This window comes from Oncorhynchus mykiss, chromosome 12 (assembly GCF_013265735.2).
Source record: "Oncorhynchus mykiss isolate Arlee chromosome 12, USDA_OmykA_1.1, whole genome shotgun sequence".
In the NCBI taxonomy this organism is placed as follows: domain Eukaryota; kingdom Metazoa; phylum Chordata; class Actinopteri; order Salmoniformes; family Salmonidae; genus Oncorhynchus; species Oncorhynchus mykiss.
In genome coordinates, this window is record NC_048576.1 from 8,127,670 (window position 1) to 8,144,841 (window position 17,172).

The 17,172-nt window shown below is 47.3% G+C and overlaps 1 protein-coding gene across 3 annotated transcripts in view; it reads right to left on the reverse strand.

The window, feature by feature from the left end:
* Positions 1–178: 178 nt before the first annotated feature.
* Positions 179–17,172, reverse strand: part of LOC110536914 (AF4/FMR2 family member 1) — a 77,546-nt gene continuing 60,552 nt past the window's right edge. For 2 of the 3 annotated variants that reach the window (XM_036936810.1, XM_036936812.1), the window contains exons 11-19: positions 13,417–13,630; positions 13,145–13,236; positions 12,973–13,036; positions 12,715–12,851; positions 9,771–9,842; positions 9,517–9,610; positions 7,761–7,807; positions 4,721–4,950; positions 179–4,445 (exon numbers count right to left, since the gene is read on the reverse strand). In XM_036936810.1, the coding sequence (XP_036792705.1) occupies positions 4,321–4,445; positions 4,721–4,950; positions 7,761–7,807; positions 9,517–9,610; positions 9,771–9,842; positions 12,715–12,851; positions 12,973–13,036; positions 13,145–13,236; positions 13,417–13,630 (1,075 nt within the window). In that variant the 3' untranslated portion in view covers positions 179–4,320. The remainder of the gene's footprint in view (positions 4,446–4,720; positions 4,951–7,760; positions 7,808–9,516; positions 9,611–9,770; positions 9,843–12,714; positions 12,852–12,972; positions 13,037–13,144; positions 13,237–13,416; positions 13,631–17,172) is intronic. The other variant, XM_036936811.1, reaches the window with a different exon arrangement.

Consider the following 17,172-nt stretch of genomic DNA (forward strand, 5'->3'; position numbering starts at 1 on the left):
TTAATTAGTTCCGTTTTTTGAACTTATCTAGGGGGGGGGGGGGGGGGGGGGGTTACATGTTCTTACATTGAAATCATGTTTTATAGCAGACGTCAATTATGAAATCTATCAGAATGCCCATAGTTTGATGTGGCACTGTACTACTGTAGTTATAGCAGAATAATTCACATAGCCAGCACATTGTCCCCCACAGTTTATTGCCTCAAACATTTTACAGTGCAGAGGTCTGAATATACTGTTGAGCCACAATTCATCTTCAGCAGCCAAGCTACAAAATGTCTGCAAAACAGCATCTTTGGGAAAACTTGAGTCAAAAGAAAACCAAAATTCATTGTCAGTCTTTATACATCTCTGTACATTGCAGCTCAAACTATTTACATATTTCCACAAGGCAAAAAAGTTTAATTACAAAAGATTTCTGCACATTTTCCCAGTAAATGACCAAGGTGATGTTGTTCCTTTTAGCGTGATATCATATATTTATGGACAATAATTATAATTCTGCACACAGAATACCTATAACTGAAGCGCAAAAAAGTAAAATAAAAAGATTGAAATGAAGCATGACAATAAAGCTTCAAAAAAAATATGAAAAAGGACAAAGTAACATGACATAGAAACCGGAGCAACGTTTTAGTCAGTACAAAATGTAGAACGTCATCTCAAAACAGGACAACATTCCATTTCATGTGCAGTTTGACATCCAAGTTGGGTAACTCAAAAGTATGATTGATTACTTACAAAGCAGCCTACTTTGGAGGGGGATTTTTTAAATATATGTAAAAGAAAAAGCCATGGTACCAGTATACTCTACTCATACGGTTCATATTTGTGATAAAATAAATACAAGCGCATTTTTCCTTTTGTGGTTTCATGTGCAGCCCTTAAATATTTGTACGCCAATAGAAATAGCTTGTCCAGTGAGCTCCAATTTCTTTCTTTTCTTCTCTTGTTACAGTATAGTTACAATAAAACAATTCATTTAACTAAACGGCACAGATTCAGTCAATTTTAAGCAAAGCATGGTGATGTAAACCAATCTCCAATCTTTCATCAAAAACAGTATTTTATTCATGTTCTATGTATCATTTTGCATTCGCCGCCCTGTTTTATTGCTCTTAACCAAAGCCTTTACAACAAGCAAGAGGACTCCAACCCTGGAGGAAACCGAGAAAAAAAATCACACTGAAACAAGTGTAAATGACACACGTTGGTTTTTTATATCTTGCTGTAAGCATTGTTGTGTTAATGCTGAAATGAGAGAGAGAGAGGCAGGGTTGTATAGGCTTAAATATCAGAATATTGATTGACTGGTGCAAAATAATAAGGATCGCTAGTATTTCGCCATCAATAACATCCGTTAAACATGAAATAAACCACTGATTTAATCAAATACAAGTGTGTAAATTGTAATACCATCAAACCCCCACCTTTTTTTTAATTTTAAATCAGAGAAACAAATACCAAGTCATTCATTCTACAGAAATTCAACAGGGTGCTTTAAAGGGAAATTATGTGAATTCAGTCTACAGAAAGGCATTGTCTAGGTCTGGTAATCTTTGATCTCGATGAATAGACAGACGGTGCTGAACACACACACAATGAAGATAATAAATGTCTATGATAAAAATTAATACTCCTCTGAAAGACAGTCTATGTCCAAATTGGACCCTGTTCCCTAAATAGTAGACTACTTGGTCAAAAAAAAAAATAGTGCACTATATAAGGAATAGGGTGCAATTTGGGACGCACATCTTGTGTCATCTAGGGAGTTGTGTGGTCTAAAAATGGTGGTAATAGGCACTGAAGAGATAAAAATGGGCAATAGGGTCAAAGACCAGTTGTAAGATTTAGCCAATCATTTGCCCAGTCACTTCTGCTGACCTGTGTGGTACATAAAACTGTATTTTCGACTACCATACGAAAAAACAACAACAACCCAGCAATCATTTAGATGTGTTGATAAGTGTCATTTTCGAATGACATGGGCCGTTATTGTACGTACGCACAAGACGTGACGTGACACCAGAGCTACGCAAAGGATGTAAAATAAACAGCCGGTCAACGCTTCCTCACAGGTTGCCAGTCCTACAGCGAATCATTTCCAACGGGCACGACTGTTCGGAAAGGGAAGAGTATCCTGCTTTTCAAAACTCCTACCCACATACTAAATCCACTTTTGACTTCAGTTAAATGGGACTTGCTTTGTCAATGATCAATACAAGATGATGCTATATTCAATAAGTATTCCATTTGGGGAGACAGACGGCAAGTGTCCTTAAAAAAAAAACCCATCTAAGGTACTTTTAATTTCTACTGAACGACGTCTGTATAAAAACTGGTTTGATGCGCAGCTTCAGCCTGAGTGTTAAAAAGCATGTATGCTGGATAGATTACACAACTAGAGAAAACGCTCTCAACCATCACATTAGGCCACAGGTCCCTCCCTCTATCTCTCTCTCCCTCTCTCTCTCTCTCTCTCCACCTCCATCAGACAGCGTTGCTCTGCTTCCCATGTGCAGTGAAGATGAGGTAGTTACTTCCTGCTTCCTGTCTGAAGAGTAAGGAATGGTCAAATCCGACCATTTGGTTTTCTTGTCTTAGATGAGCAGTTGTTGACAAAAAAAATAAAATAAAAAGGGAAAGCAAGTACAAAATCCAACTCAAATCCTATTTCTGTCACGACTGATTGAACATAGTGGACCTGCCCTGGCACGTAGAATCCATCTCTTTTGAAGAGAAAAATGGGGGATATAATAAGATATAATAGTATATCTTCACAAAAAAAGTATCAAGGACTATCTTTGTCTCCATTCAAGAATACCGACGTCCCATATTTCAGGACAACGCATCTAGTCACTTTATAATACTTTATGGTACAGCAGAGACATACTAACTATATCCTGCCGAATTCTAACAGTATTATTATAGACGTGTCTTGGATGGCTGGATCCCTTCACTTCTATAGGACTTTTTAGTTGGTTGTGAAGTAAAACAATTGGCCATATCAACGCTTTTAATCAAACAAAAAAAAAACTTAACTGAAACAATATATTTAAAGTGATATAATAATTAAAGATCATGATAATGAGGCTAATAAATAATCTGTTGTCATTACTGCTTTGCATTACCACAGGAGAAAGGTGAGAGGCCTCTCTGAACCACAACCAAAAAAAAAAAAGCAGGTATCTTCAGACAACCATCCCACAGGGACATGGCCTCACTGACCTCCAAGACAGACAGGACCCAGAGGGGTTGAGCAGGCCACGGGGAGACAGCCCTACTGACCCCCAGAGGGGTGGGGCAGGCCACGGGGAGACAGCCCTACTGACCCCCAGAGGGGTGGGGCAGGCCACGGGGAGACAGCCCTACTGACCCCCAGAGGGGTGGGGCAGGCCACGGGGAGACAGCCCTACTGACCCCCAGAGGGGTGGGGCAGGCCACGGGGAGACAGCCCTACTGACCCCCAGAGGGGTGGGGCAGGCCACGGGGAGACAGCCCTACTGACCCCCAGAGGGGTGGGGCAGGCCACGGGGAGACAGCCCTACTGACCCCCAGAGGGGTGGGGCAGGCCACGGGGAGACAGCCCTACTGACCCCCAGAGGGGTGGGGCAGGCCACGGGGAGACAGCCCTACTGACCCCCAGAGGGGTGGGGCAGGCCACGGGGAGACAGCCCTACTGACCCCCAGAGGGGTGGGGCAGGCCACGGGGAGACAGCCCTACTGACCCCCAGAGGGGTGGGGCAGGCCACGGGGAGACAGCCCTACTGACCCCCAGAGGGGTGGGGCAGGCCACGGGGAGACAGCCCTACTGACCCCCAGAGGGGTGGGGCAGGCCACGGGGAGACAGCCCTACTGACCCCCAGAGGGGTGGGGCAGGCCACGGGGAGACAGCCCTACTGACCCCCAGAGGGGTGGCAGGGCCAGTCAGCTGGCTGTGCGGTTTGTTGTTGAGAAAGGGAGGAAGTCCTATTCAGCTCTGCCCCCATCAGCCCCCCCTGAGCTCCAGAGGATGTGATAGTTGTTTGTTGATGAACCCTTCAATGTGACCAACAGAGGACAGGGACCCGAAAATGCATGTAATCCGTGTGTGTGTGTGTGTGTGTGTGTGAGATAGATATATATATATATATATATATATAGATATATGTAGTTGAGAGAAAAAAGGTGACTTGGTATCCATGTGAACAACTTGTAGAGGGACTTGGGATCCTGCATTCATCTGATGGCCCGTCAATAAATAAAACCAAGACGGATGTCGCGGACAGGGAAAGCCAGGGCTGGGCTAGGCATTGTCGACAGGGCAGGGCTGAGAAGCGGTCACTGTGCCTCACGGGTGTCCAGTCGGAGCCACTGCAGTCCCTGCCGTGTGTGACGCACCAAAGAGCTCATGGTGGACGTCAGGCTCAACGGGCCCAGAGCCAAGTCCAACTCAGACAGCAAACCTAGAGACATGGAGAGATAAGGAAATAGACTGAGTAGGAGTAATGAATACTACTACTACAATCAAAATCAAATGTATTTTTAAAGCCCTTTTTACAAATCAGCCGACGTCAAAGCGCCGTACAGAAACCCAGCCTAAAACCTCATCACCAGTATCTTTTCCCCCACGGTGATCATGACCTCTAGTGGTCACACGCAGAACTACAGCTATAAAGAATCCACATTCCTGTGTAATGATATCCCTGCGACTTTAACCCTCCCCTTTGCTCCGCCTCACCACTGCCTTTGTGGGCCAGCTCGTCAGCCTGCTCCCAGATGTCGTGAGCACTCAGGAAGAGTGCCGTGATGTTGACGTAGGAAGACGCCACCTGCTGGATGACCTGTGGAATGGCCACGGTGCTGACGGTGCCTGCCCCCGCCCCGCTGCTGTGGTTGGAGCCCGGCCCAGAACTGGCTGTGCTGGCAGGAGACGGCATGGGAGACATGGGGGATGGGGTACCTGTGCTTCTGGGGAAGAGAGAGCAAGCCAGGGCATGAGACTAAGGGACAAATCATTCACTAAACCCTAAAACTCAACTAAATCAACTAAAGATGAGGAGAGGTCGGTCTGTAATAAAGTGCCGCTCTGCCTTCTTAACAACACTATCAACAAGGCAGGTGTTTACAGGCCCTAGTTTCTACCTTCTTAACAACACTACCAACATGGCAGGTGTTTACAGGCCCTAGTTTCTACCTTCTTAACAACACTATCAACAAGGCAGGTGTTTACAGGCCCTAGTTTCTACCTTCTTAACAACACTACCAACATGGCAGGTGTTTACAGGCCCTAGTTTCTACCTTCTTAACAACACTACCAACATGGCAGGTTCTACAGGACCTAGTTTCTACCTTCTTAACAACACTATCAACAAGGCAGGTCCTACAGGCCCTAGTTTCTACCTTCTTAACAACACTATCAACAAGGCAGGTTCTACAGGACCTAGTTTCTACCTTCTTAACAACACTATCAACAAGGCAGGTCCCACAGGCCCTAGTTTTGTCACACCTTGACTACTGTTCAGTTGTGTGGTCAGGTGCCACAAAAAAGGACTTAGGAAAATTGCAATTGGCTCAGAACAGGGCAGCACAGCTGGCCCTTGGATGTACATCGAGAGCTAACAATAATATGCATATCAACGTCTCCTGGCTCAAAGTGGAGGAGAGATTAACTTCATCACTACTTGTATTTATGAGAGGTATTGACATGTTGAATACGCCGAGCTGTCTTGTCTAAACTACTGGCACACAGCTCGGACACCCATCCATACTCCACAAGACATGTCACAAGAGGTTTCTTCACAGTTTCCAGAACAGACTGTGGGAGGCACACAGTACTACATAGAGCCATGACTACATGGAACTCTATTCCACAGTACTACATAGAGCCATGACTACATGGAACTCTATTCCACAGTAGTACATAGAGCCATGACAACATGGAACTCTATTCCACAGTACTACACAGAGCCATGACTACATGGAACTCTATTCCACAGTACTACATAGAGCCATGACTACATGGAACTCTATTCCACAGTACTACATAGAGCCATGACTACATGGAACTCTATTCCACAGTACTACATAGAGCCATGACTACATGGAACTCTATTCCACAGTACTACATAGAGCCATGACTACATGGAACTCTATTCCACAGTACTACATAGAGCCATGACTACATGGAACTCTATTCCACAGTACTACATAGAGCCATGACTACATGGAACTCTATTCCACAGTACTACATAGAGCCATGACTACATGGAACTCTATTCCACAGTACTACATAGAGCCATGACTACATGGAACTCTATTCCACAGTACTACATAGAGCCATGACTACATGGAACTCTATTCCACAGTACTACATAGAGCCATGACTACATGGAACTCTATTCCACAGTACTACATAGAGCCATGACTACATGGAACTCTATTCCACAGTACTACATAGAGCCATGACTACATGGAACTCTATTCCACAGTACTACATAGAGCCATGACTACATGGAACTCTATTCCACAGTACTACATAGAGCCATGACTACATGGAACTCTATTCCACAGTACTACATAGAGCCATGACTACATGGAACTCTATTCCACATCAGGTAATGATGATGCCAGCAGTAGATTCAGATTTTTTTTTTTTTAAAGAAGATACAAAACACCTTATGGAACAGCAGGGACTGTGAAGCAACACAAACATAGGCACAGACACATACATACGCACTATACACACACACACACACACACACACACACACACAACTGTAGATATGTGGTAGTGGTGGAGTAGGGGCCCGAGGTCAAACAGTGTGTTGTGAAATATGTGAATGTATTGTAATGTTTTTAAAACTGTATAAACTGCCTTTATTTTGCTGGACCCCGGGAAGAGTAGCTGCTGCTTTGTCAGGAACTAAATGGGGATCCATAATAAACCCCCAGGTAGAGTAGCTGCTGCCTTGGCAGGAACTAAATGGGGATCCATAATAAACCCCCAGGTAGAGTAGCTGCTGCTTTGTCAGGAACTAAATGGGGATCCATAATAAACCCCCAGGTAGAGTAGCTGCTGCCTTGGCAGGAACTAAATGGGGATCCATAATAAACCCCCAGGTAGAGTAGCTGCTGCTTTGTCAGGAACTAAATGGGGATCCATAATAAACCCCCAGGTAGAGTAGCTGCTGCTTTGTCAGGAACTAAATGGGGATCCATAATAAACCCCCAGGTAGAGTAGCTGCTGCTTTGTCAGGAACTAAATGGGGATCCATAATAAACCCCCAGGTAGAGTAGCTGCTGCCTTGGCAGGAACTAAATGGGGATCCATAATAAACCCCCAGGTAGAGTAGCTGCTGCCTTGGCAGGAACTAAATGGGGATCCATAATAAACCCCCAGGTAGAGTAGCTGCTGCCTTGGCAGGAACTAAATGGGGATCCATAATAAACCCCCAGGTAGAGTAGCTGCTGCCTTGGCAGGAACTAAATGGGGATCCATAATAAACCCCAGGAAGAGTAGCTGCTGCCTTGGCAGGAACTAAATGGGGATCCATAATAAACCCCCAGGTAGAGTAGCTGCTGCCTTGGCAGGAACTAAATGGGGATCCATAATAAACCCCCAGGTAGAGTAGCTGCTGCCTTGGCAGGAACTAAATGGGGATCCATAATAAACCCCCAGGTAGAGTAGCTGCTGCCTTGGCAGGAACTAAATGGGGATCCATAAATATATACAAACACAGATCTACAACAGTCTATATAGGTATTAGATGAAAGACTTACTTTGAGACACATGGCGAAGGAGCCTGGGTTGCAGGCTTTATAGAGCTCTGAAAAGGAGGATGAGAGACGATGTCTTATTATTTATTTCCAACGTTTAAATAAATAAAAACATTAGGTTGACTGCTCCAAAGATCGGTTTCCCCCAGAAACATACGCTGAACAAAAATATTTTAAAAAAATGCAACATGCAACAAAGGGCGTCACTACAGTGCAAGAGGCATCACTACAGTCCCTGGTTCGAATGCAGGCTGTATCACATCCGGCCGTGATTGGGAGACCCACAGGGCGGCGCACAATTGGCCCAGTGTTGTCCAGGTTTGGCCGGGGTAGGCCGTCATTGTAAGTAAGAGTTTGTTCTCAACTGACTTGCCCAGTTAAATAAAAAGGTTTTTCCATTTTTATTTAAGGAAATCAGTCAATAGAAATAAATTCATTAGGCCCTAATCTATGGATTTCACATGACTGACTGGACAGGGGCACCCACTGAGGAGACAGGCTCAGACAATCAGACATGAGTTTTTCCCCACAAAAGGGCTTCATTACAGACATAAATACTCCTCAGTTTCATCAGCTTTTCTCAGACATGGTTACACGTGGTCCGAGGTTGTGAGGCCGGTTGGACGTACTGCCAAATTCTCTAAAATGACGTTGGAGACGGCTTATGGTAGAAAAATTCACATTCAATTATCTTGCAACAGCTCTGGTGGACATTCCTGCAGACAGCATGCCAATTGCACTCTCCCTAAAAACTTGAGACATCTGTAGCATTGCGTTGTGTGACAAAACTGCACATTTTTGAGTGGCTTTTTATTGTCCCCAGCACAAGGTGCACCTGTGTAGTGCTGATGCTGTTTAATCAGCTTCTTGATATGCCACACCTAGGAGAGACGTGTTTGCCTGCGCTGCAGACGGCTATATCGGTCAGCTAATACAAGACTATTAAAAAGGCCCAGTGCACTAAATGTCTTCAGATTTCTCAGGGGGTGCTACATCATCCCTACTTCCTGCGGTGACGATGGGCCCAACACCTTACGTTTATATTTTTGTTCAGTATAGATTTAAACCAGGGGAGAATGACTGCCCCCTCTCATTGAAACCATGGAAGTTTAAGACCGACCACGGTACTGCAGTCATTGTTTGCAGAAAACAGGATCCCCCCATGAGTGAATGGGAAAATTGCAATCTTCTTCAAATTAATTTGGCTTCAATAAAATCGGTGGCTTTGTCCAGTCATATTTACCAGACCCTCCCCCGGTCGAGTCCCCAGACCCTCCCCCGGTCGAGTCCCCAGACCCTCCCCCGGTCGAGTCCCCAGACCCTCCCCCGGTCGAGTCCCCAGACCCTCCCCCGGTCGAGTCCCCAGACCCTCCCCCGGTCGAGTCCTCAGAACCTCCCCCGGTCGAGTCCTCAGAACCTCCCCCGGTCGAGTCCTCAGACCCTCCCCCGGTCGAGTCCTCAGACCCTCCCCCGGTCGAGTCCCCAGACCCTCCCCCGGTAGAGTCCCCAGACCCTCCCCCGGTAGAGTCCCCAGACCCTCCCCCGGTAGAGTCCCCAGACCCTCCCCCGGTAGAGTCCTCAGACCCTCCCCCGGTCGAGTCCTCAGACCCTCCCCCGGTCGAGTCCTCAGACCCTCCCCCGGTCGAGTCCCCAGACCCTCCCCCGGTCGAGTCCTCAGAACCTCCCCCGGTCGAGTCCTCAGACCCTCCCCCGGTCGAGTCCTCAGAACCAAAACAACAAACACGTAAGAGAAGCCTACCTTGAAATGATCTGTCAGGGTCCTTGAATACTTAAGCGCTGCTTCTCGTTTGTAGCGAAACATGGCCATCTGGAGAAGGGACAGGCCCCTCATGCTGCCAGACAGAAAATAACAAGGTTACATTCTCATAATTCCTCTCCAAGGAACATTTCATTTAAATAACTTCTGAGGTAAAAAAATGTATCCAAATGTACCACTACTTTACATTTTGGTTACGTTTAACAGAAATATATTAGTTGTGGTTATCTATTTACCATAAAACTGTAAAGTCCTTGTCTGTAGCAGGAGCCGAGGGGTTCACAGAGCCCTTTAGTTTCAGTATGAACCTGTGAAGACCGGCAGACGTGGTATTTACAACAACAACAACACACAACTAGCCAAAGCACAGCAAACACAGTAAAGCAGAGGAGAGTCTCACATCCTGTCCTAGATCACACATCCAAATTGTGTTGCATCAGCAGGGGACAGTAGAGGGAGTACTTAGATCATAGAAAAATGGAATTAAATAGTTTATATCATTCTGTGGATAGTCTCAGTGCATAGACTACTCACTACAGCTAAGAAGCCCCACATAGACTACTCACTACAGCTAAGAAGCCCCACATAGACTACTCACTACAGCTAAGAAGCCCCACATAGACTACTCACTACAGCTAAGAAGCCCCACATAGACTACTCACTACAGCTAAGAAGCCCCACATAGACTACTCACTACAGCTAAGAAGCCCCACATAGACTACTCACTACAGCTAAGAAGCCCCACATAGACTACTTCACTACAGCTAAGAAGCCCCACATAGACTACTCACTACAGCTAAGAAGCCCCACATAGACTACTCACTACAGCTAAGAAGCCCCACATAGACTACTCACTACAGCTAAGAAGCCCCACATAGACTACTCACTACAGCTAAGAAGCCCCACATAGACTACTCACTACAGCTAAGAAGCCCCACATAGACTACTTCACTACAGCTAAGAAGCCCCACATAGACTACTCACTACAGCTAAGAAGCCCCACATAGACTACTCACTACAGCTAAGAAGCCCCACATAGACTACTCACTACAGCTAAGAAGCCCCACATAGACTACTCACTACAGCTAAGAAGCCCCACATAGATTACTCACTACAGCTAAGAAGCCCCACATAGACTACTCACTACAGCTAAGAAGCCCCACATAGACTACTCACTACAGCTAAGAAGCCCCACATAGACTACTCACTACAGCTAAGAAGCCCCACAGACTACTCACTACAGCTAAGAAGCCCCACATAGACTACTCACTACAGCTAAGAAGCCCCACATAGACTACTCACTACAGCTAAGAAGCCCCACATAGACTACTCACTACAGCTAAGAAGCCCCACATAGGCTACTCACTGCAGCTAAGAAGCCCCACATAGGCTACTCACTACAGCTAAGAAGCCCCACATAGACTACTCACTACAGCTAAGAAGCCCCACATAGACTACTCACTACAGCTAAGAAGCCCCACATAGACTACTCACTACAGCTAAGAAGCCCCACATAGACTACTCACTACAGCTAAGAAGCCCCACATAGACTACTTCACTGCAGCTAAGAAGCCCCACATAGACTACTCACTACAGCTAAGAAGCCCCACATAGACTACTCACTACAGCTAAGAAGCCCCACATAGACTACTCACTACAGCTAAGAAGCCCCACATAGACTACTTCACTGCAGCTAAGAAGCCCCACATAGACTACTCACTACAGCTAAGAAGCCCCACATAGACTACTCACTACAGCTAAGAAGCCCCACATAGACTACTCACTACAGCTAAGAAGCCCCACATAGACTACTCACTACAGCTAAGAAGCCCCACATAGGCTACTCACTGCAGCTAAGAAGCCCCACATAGACTACTCACTACAGCTAAGAAGCCCCACATAGACTACTCACTACAGCTAAGAAGCCCCACATAGACTACTCACTACAGCTAAGAAGCCCCACATAGACTACTCACTACAGCTAAGAAGCCCCACATAGACTACTCACTGCAGCTAAGAAGCCCCACATAGACTACTCACTGCAGCTAAGAAGCCCCACACAGACTACTCACTACAGCTAAGAAGCCCCACACAGACTACTCACTACAGCTAAGAAGCCCCACACAGACTACTCACTACAGCTAAGAAGCCCCACACAGACTACTCACTACAGCTAAGAAGCCCCACATAGACTACTCACTACAGCTAAGAAGCCCCACATAGGCTACTCACTGCAGCTAAGAAGCCCCACATAGACTACTCACTACAGCTAAGAAGCCCCACATAGACTACTCACTACAGCTAAGAAGCCCCACATAGACTACTCACTACAGCTAAGAAGCCCCACATAGACTACTCACTACAGCTAAGAAGCCCCACATAGACTACTTCACTGCAGCTAAGAAGCCCCACATAGACTACTCACTACAGCTAAGAAGCCCCACATAGACTACTCACTACAGCTAAGAAGCCCCACATAGACTACTCACTACAGCTAAGAAGCCCCACATAGACTACTTCACTGCAGCTAAGAAGCCCCACATAGACTACTCACTACAGCTAAGAAGCCCCACATAGACTACTCACTACAGCTAAGAAGCCCCACATAGACTACTCACTACAGCTAAGAAGCCCCACATAGACTACTCACTACAGCTAAGAAGCCCCACATAGGCTACTCACTGCAGCTAAGAAGCCCCACATAGACTACTCACTACAGCTAAGAAGCCCCACATAGACTACTCACTACAGCTAAGAAGCCCCACATAGACTACTCACTACAGCTAAGAAGCCCCACATAGACTACTCACTACAGCTAAGAAGCCCCACATAGACTACTCACTGCAGCTAAGAAGCCCCACATAGACTACTCACTACAGCTAAGAAGCCCCACATAGACTACTCACTACAGCTAAGAAGCCCCACATAGACTACTCACTACAGCTAAGAAGCCCCACATAGACTACTCACTACAGCTAAGAAGCCCCACATAGACTACTCACTACAGCTAAGAAGCCCCACATAGACTACTCACTACAGCTAAGAAGCCCCACATAGACTACTCACTACAGCTAAGAAGCCCCACATAGACTACTCACTACAGCTAAGAAGCCCCACATAGACTACTCACTACAGCTAAGAAGCCCCATCTAGAGCATATATGTTTCGGGGGTTGCTCACTTGATCAGATCCAAGGTTTCAGCGAACATCGTATACGCCGACTTCGGGGTCTGGGGATCGGTTTCCATAGCGATGCCGCTCTCCACGAAGGACATGGCAGCATCTAGGTAGTTGAAAGCTTTGCCCACCTTGTCCGGCTGGATTAAAAACACACGGGGACCTTGATTTAAAATTGGGACACCGAATCCACCGAGCTCGTCTCTTATGAGAATGTGAAAGAGAAATGTAGACGTGAGAGAGAAAGGAGGGGACGGTTACCGTGGCATCTGCCTTGTGCTTGAGTGTTTTGGCTTCCTTCATGTGATACTCCACTGGCTGCTGCCTGTGGGCGGCAGGAACAGAGTTACTGATCAGACACAACAATACCCCTTAGAGAGATGGAGAAATGGCCACCCATATACAACAATGACAAACAGGGAGGGACGTTTACCGCTCTTCGAACTGGAGCAGGGGTCTGGAGGACAGGGCGGCCCCGGTGGGCTGGGAAGGCACGGAGAAGGCAACGCTGCTCTTGAGGCCTTTCTGCCAGGACCACAGACGAGACAGTATTAGAACAGCCTTCATATCAACATCTGATTCTCATTTATTTCATACAAAGCTTCATACAACCAATTAACGCTACATAAACACTGAGCTTCTTTCCTTTGTATAACATTAAAACATCTGACACACATGCGTTAATGCATGACTCAAATATACTACCTTGGCATGCTCTGTGCGTTGTTTTCCAGTGCTCTTCTTGTGCTTGACAGGTGTGGAGGCCTCCCTGTCCCTGCGGTGGGCTGCAGATGCTGTGCTAGGCTCTGGGGCATCCAACGCATGCCGTTTGTGGCCCCCCTGCCCTTTCCCAGGGTCCCGAGTGGTGGTGGGCTGCAGCAGAGGGACAGGAGCCCCCTTAGACCGCTTCCTGTCAGTCCTGTGAGAAAGCAGGCCAGACAGCATGTTACAGAGGGGAGAGTAGAATGATGGGAATAGGAATGCTGTTGATCTCTATTGGGGGGGGGGGGGGGGGACTTTCCAAGTCTGACACCCAGACCAGTCTCTAGGGTGGCATATGGCCAAATGAGATGTAATTAAGGTGCTTGGAAATCACCAAACCTTTTATTTGATGCATCTCCAATATCGTTGTAATGTTAAAAGGTAAACAAGAAGAATGATATACCAGAAGTAGTTTGGGGCAGAGAAGCTATGGGTGGATGGATCCACTGCATAGATATGAAGACACTAACTAGGAGGAGAGAGAGAGAGAGAGCAGGTGTAGTGTTACTCACTAGCTAGGAGGAGGAGAGAGAGCAGGTGTAGTGTTACTCACTAGCTAGGAGGAGGAGAGAGCAGGTGTAGTGTTACTCACTAGCTAGGAGGAGGAGAGAGAGCAGGTGTAGTGTTACTCAGTAGCTAGGAGGAGGAGAGAGCAGGTGTAGTGTTACTCACTAGCTAGGAGGAGGAGGAGAGAGAGAGCAGGTGTAGTGTTACTCACTAGCTAGGAGGAGGAGAGAGAGAGCAGGTGTAGTGTTACTCACTAGCTAGGAGGAGGAGAGAGAGCAGGTGTAGTGTTACTCACTAGCTAGGAGGAGGAGAGAGCAGGTGTAGTGTTACTCACTAGCTAGGAGGAGGAGAGAGAGCAGGTGTAGTGTTACTCAGTAGCTAGGAGGAGGAGGAGAGAGAGAGCAGGTGTAGTGTTACTCACTAGCTAGGAGGAGGAGGAGAGAGAGAGCAGGTGTAGTGTTACTCACTAGCTAGGAGGAGGAGAGAGAGCAGGTGTAGTGTTACTCACTAGCTAGGAGGAGGAGAGAGCAGGTGTAGTGTTACTCACTAGCTAGGAGGAGGAGAGAGCAGGTGTAGTGTTACTCACTAGCTAGGAGGAGGAGGAGAGAGAGAGCAGGTGTAGTGTTACTCACTAGCTAGGAGGAGGAGAGAGCAGGTGTAGTGTTACTCACTAGCTAGGAGGAGGAGAGAGAGAGCAGGTGTAGTGTTACTCACTAGCTAGGAGGAGGAGAGAGAGCAGGTGTAGTGTTACTCACTAGCTAGGAGGAGGAGAGAGAGCAGGTGTGGTGTTACTCACTAGCTAGGAGGAGGAGAGAGAGCAGGTGTAGTGTTACTCACTAGCTAGGAGGAGGAGAGAGAGAGCAGGTGTAGTGTTACTCACTAGCAAGGAGGAGGAGAGAGAGCAGGTGTAGTGTTACTCACTAGCTAGGAGGAGGAGAGAGAGCAGGTGTAGTGTTACTCACTAGCTAGGAGGAGAGAGAGAGAGAGCAGGTGTAGTGTTACTCACTAGCTAGGAGGAGGAGAGAGAGAGCAGGTGTAGTGTTACTCACTAGCTAGGAGGAGGAGAGAGAGCAGGTGTAGTGTTACTCACTAGCTAGGAGGAGGAGAGAGAGCAGGTGTAGTGTTACTCACTAGCTAGGATGAGGAGAGAGCAGGTGTAGTGTTACTCACTAGCTAGGATGAGGAGAGAGAGCAGGTGTAGTGTTACTCACTAGCTAGGAGGAGGAGAGAGAGAGCAGGTGTAGTGTTACTCACTAGCTAGGAGGAGGAGAGAGAGCAGGTGTAGTGTTACTCACTAGCTAGGAGGAGGAGAGAGCAGGTGTGGTGTTACTCATTAGCTAGGATGAGGAGAGAGCAGGTGTAGTGTTACTCACTAGCTAGGATGAGGAGAGAGAGCAGGTGTAGTGTTACTCACTAGCTAGGAGGAGGAGGAGAGAGAGCAGGTGTAGTGTTACTCACTAGCTAGGATGAGGAGGAGAGAGAGCAGGTGTAGTGTTACTCACTAGCTAGGAGGAGGAGGAGAGAGAGCAGGTGTAGTGTTACTCACTAGCTAGGAGGAGGAGGAGAGAGAGCAGGTGTAGTGTTACACACTAGCTAGGATGAGGAGAGAGAGCAGGTGTTGTGTTACTCACTAGCTAGGATGAGGAGAGAGCAGGTGTAGTGTTACTCACTAGCTAGGAGGAGAGAGCAGGTGTAGTGTTACTCACTAGCTAGGATGAGGAGAGAGCAGGTGTAGTGTTACTCACTAGCTAGGATGATGAGAGAGCAGGTGTAGTGTTACTCACTAGCTAGGAGGAGGAGGAGAGAGAGAGCAGGTGTAGTGTTACTCACTAGCTAGGAGGAGAGAGAGAGCAGGTGTTGTGCTACTCACTAGCTAGGATGAGGAGGAGAGAGAGCAGGTGTAGTGTTACTCACTAGCTAGGATGAGGAGAGAGCAGGTGTAGTGTTACTCACTAGCTAGGAGGAGGAGAGAGAGCACATGTAGTGTTACACACTAGCTAGGAGGAGAGGAGAGAGAGCAGGTGTAGTGTTACTCACTAGCTAGGATGAGGAGAGAGCAGGTGTAGTGTTACTCACTAGCTAGGAGGAGGAGGAGAGAGAGAGCAGCTGTAGTGTTACTCACTAGCTAGGAGGAGAAGAGAGAGACCAGGTGTTGTGTTACTCACTAGCTAGGATGAGGAGAGAGCAGGTGTAGTGTTACTCACTAGCTAAGATGAGGAGAGAGAGCAGGTGTAGTGTTACTCACTAGCTAGGATGAGGAGAGAGAGCAGGTGTAGTGTTACTCACTAGCTAGGAGGAGGAGGAGGAGAGCGAGCAGGTGTAGTGTTACTCACTAGCTAGGAGGAGGAGGAGGAGAGAGAGCAGGTGTGGTGTTACTCACTAGCTAGGAGGAGGAGGAGGAGAGAGAGCAGGTGTAGTGTTACTCACTAGCTAGGAGGAGGAGAGAGAGCAGGTGTGGTGTTACTCACTAGCTAGGAGGAGGAGGAGAGAGAGTAGGTGTAGTGTTACTCACTAGCTAGGAGGAGGAGGAGGAGGAGAGAGCAGGTGTAGTGTTACTCACTAGCTAGGAGGAGGAGGAGAGAGCAGGTGTAGTGTTACTCACTAGCTAGGAGGAGGAGGAGAGAGCAGGTGTAGTGTTACTCACTAGCTAGGAGGAGAGAGAGAGCAGGTGTAGTGTTACTCACTAGCTAGGAGGAGGAGAGAGAGCACATGTAGTGTTACACACTAGCTAGGAGGAGGAGAGAGAGCAGGTGTAGTGTTACTCACTAGCTAGGAGGAGGAGAGAGAGCAGGTGTGGTGTTACTCACTAGCTAGGAGGAGGAGAGAGAGAGCAGGTGTAGTGTTACTCACTAGCTAGGAGGAGGAGAGAGAGAGAAGGTGTTGTGCTACTCACTAGCTAGGAGGAGGAGGAGAGAGAGCAGGTGTAGTGTTACTCACTAGCTAGGAGGAGGAGAGAGAGAGCAGGTGTAGTGTTACTCACTAGCTAGGAGGAGGAGAGAGAGCAGGTGTAGTGTTACTCACTAGCTAGGAGGAGGAGAGAGAGCAGGTGTGGTGTTACTCACTAGCTAGGAGGAGGAGAGAGAGAGCAGGTGTAGTGTTACTCACTAGCTAGGAGGAGGAGAGAGAGAAGGTGTTGTGCTACTCACTAGCTAGGAGGAGGAGGAGAGAGAGCAGGTGTGGTGTTACTCACTA